At 60.9% G+C, this 2,414-nt stretch overlaps 2 protein-coding genes across 2 annotated transcripts in view; one reads left to right on the top strand and one right to left on the bottom strand.

Moving 5' to 3' along the window:
* Window positions 1-914, top strand: part of GUITHDRAFT_104651 (hypothetical protein) — a gene marked incomplete at both ends in the record, with an annotated part of 1,369 nt that extends 455 nt beyond the window's left edge. The window contains 6 exons of the mRNA XM_005836610.1: window positions 86-181; window positions 223-304; window positions 364-432; window positions 489-533; window positions 575-624; window positions 702-914. Of these exons, the coding sequence (XP_005836667.1) occupies window positions 86-181; window positions 223-304; window positions 364-432; window positions 489-533; window positions 575-624; window positions 702-914 (555 nt within the window). The remainder of the gene's footprint in view (window positions 1-85; window positions 182-222; window positions 305-363; window positions 433-488; window positions 534-574; window positions 625-701) is intronic.
* A 29-nt stretch (window positions 915-943) lies between these two features.
* Window positions 944-2,309, bottom strand: GUITHDRAFT_135860 (hypothetical protein; the record flags this gene model as incomplete). The annotated part of the gene is made up of 4 exons (XM_005836611.1): window positions 944-1,240; window positions 1,491-1,804; window positions 1,895-2,107; window positions 2,159-2,309. The coding sequence occupies 4 exons, from the start codon at window positions 2,307-2,309 to the stop codon at window positions 944-946; spliced, it is 975 nt and encodes a 324-aa protein (XP_005836668.1).
* Window positions 2,310-2,414: the final 105 nt, after the last annotated feature.

Consider the following 2,414-nt stretch of genomic DNA (forward strand, 5'->3'; position numbering starts at 1 on the left):
TCCCCTCCTCCCTCCTCCCCTCCCCTCCCCCCTCCTCCCTCCCTCTCCCCGTCTCCTCCTCCTCTCCTTCTCACCTAGCCCCCAGCTGCAAGTCCGCCACAACCTTCCCGTGGTAGCTTCCCTCTACGACCCGCTCAAGGACCCCACGCGTGTTGTGCTGCAGCTGAGCAGCGAGGAGAAGGTGCTGCCAGGCCTGAGCCCCAGCGACCTCAGCGATGGCAGGGGAGGATGTGCATGGCGGTGGGTGCTGTGGTCGGACGGTGCGAGCGACGAGAAATCTTCCTCCTCGCTCAAGAAGCTGCTGGTGTGTCAAGGATGAGGGATGAGGAGGAAGAGGAGGAGGAGGAGCTGAGGGAACAGCAGGCGAAGGGGATGCTTTCATCTGCAGCGAGACTTATAGAAGCCTCGACGTGAGGAAGCAGACAGTGAAGGGTGATAGAGCGAGGGAGGGGCGGGAGGGGCGGGAGGAGCTCTAACAGGTTGGGCAGTGAGAGAGTTCGAGGTCATCCGGGAGTTGCGGAGGCTTGAGGACGGTTGGGAGCAGAGGGTGAGGTCGCCAAGTGAATTCCCGCAGGTTCTGTGAGGGGAACAAAATCTGTGATCCTCTACAGCGATCCTGATCCGGTGCGTCCTCTCCCTTCCTCCCCCCCCGCCCCTCCCTCCTCCTGGTTCTCTTTCTCACTTCCCTTCCTTCCTCGCAGGTTGACGATCCCATCGCGCTCGCTCGCTCTCTCGGGTCCCTGCGCGTCTGGTCTGCCATGACCAAAGTCTCTCTCTGCTCCGCTGGCATGGCGCCGCTCACAGCATGGCAGGGGAAGGTTCCTCGAGGGTCAGTCGGACTGGACATGACGGAGAGGCAGCGAGCGAGAGCCGTGACGAGCTACGTGATGAGCTACGAGCGAGAGGGAGGATGAGAGCAAGAGGAGGAGAATGAAGCCGTGCTTTACGACTTCTTCCATGCCGCAACGTCCTTAGCCGAGTCGATGATCCCGTCTCGGAAGCCGCTGTCACACAGCAGCCTCGCATGCACCACCCGCCCGTCCTTGTCGAGGTCGACGGCGATGATGGCGCAGTTGGCGAGGGCGTGAGTCTGTAGTGTGCGTCCCAGAGGCGAGCGGAAGAAATCAGCGGAGGCGCCTCGGTGAAGCTTCGCCGCCTTCGCCCAGTGGCGCTTGAACAGCCGCAGGAAGAGCATGGAATGACCCACGCAGACAGCCGCACGAGAGTCAGAGCTTCTTGCCTGGCCAAGACGTTACAAGAGGAGGGAAGCAGAGGCTGGGAGGAAGGAAAGGAGGAGGAAATGAGGGAGGAGAGACGGGTAGCGAGGGAGGAGAGGTGAGGGAGGGAGGGAGTGGTGGTGGTGAAGGAGGAAGAAGAGGAAGAAGTGAGGGACGGAGGAGGAAGAAGAAGAGGAGGAGGAGGAGGAGGCAGTGAGGGAGGAGGAGGAGGTGAGGGAGAGGAGGTGAGGGAGGAGTTCAGAAAATCTCTACCTGCTCTCGCAAGTCCCTCACGAGTCTCTCGATGCGTTCGTCGACTGAGCTGTCAACCTCAATGGACGAGATCCATCGGGAAGAGGCAGCTGGGACTCTGCTGACGTCGAGCTGAATCGATCCATCCGCGAGAGCTTGACACGCCTCTTTGCAGGCGTGTGTCACGTGCTTCGGCAGCTCCTCTTCTGCTGACAGATTCTCCAGCTCTGCTAGAGCTCGCGAGGCGACTTGACCCCGAGGAAGAGCGACGCAGTCGTAGGACAAGCCTGGCACGCATGACGCCCTCTCTCGAGCATCCGGCATAAGTTGTACTCCTGTAAGCTGGTTGAGAGCGTGCAGAAAGAACATTTTGCCTTCCCCTCCCTCCCTTCCTCCCCCTCCCCTCGCTCCTCTCCCTTCCTCACCATGACGGATTCCAGGCAATGGCGTCAGCGCCAGGATTGAGGTCTCGACGGCTCTTGTGAGGGAGGAGCTGAAAATCCTCGTGGTCGGGTCGCTCAGCCTCTTGGCATCCGTCTTGCACTCCTCCTCCCGGTCGCGCGCGTTTCTCATCATCGACTCCAACCTGGAGGCCAGGTGGACACACTGCTCTGCTCCCCGCAGGCTCAGCCCGTGATCTGCCATGCGCCTCACCTCCTCGCTCGAACCAACTCAACCCCTCAGCTCACCTTGCTCGCGGAACATGGCCCCGATGTCGAAGTTGCGGATGGCGACGTTCTGGCGGCTCTCGCCATGGCGGATGAGGTACAAGGTGACATCAGGAGTCATCGAAGCAGCGGAGAGGAAGCAGCAGAAGAAGAGGATGACCACCTGAAACATGTAGATCAGAGCTACACCGCTGAACTACCATTTGCTCCCTTCCCCTCCTCCTCCTCCTCCTCCTCCTCCTCCTCTCTTTCCTCACCTGCTCCTCCCTCCCTCTTC

Source organism: Guillardia theta (assembly GCF_000315625.1).
Source record: "Guillardia theta CCMP2712 unplaced genomic scaffold GUITHscaffold_17, whole genome shotgun sequence".
Lineage (NCBI taxonomy): Eukaryota > Cryptophyceae > Pyrenomonadales > Geminigeraceae > Guillardia > Guillardia theta.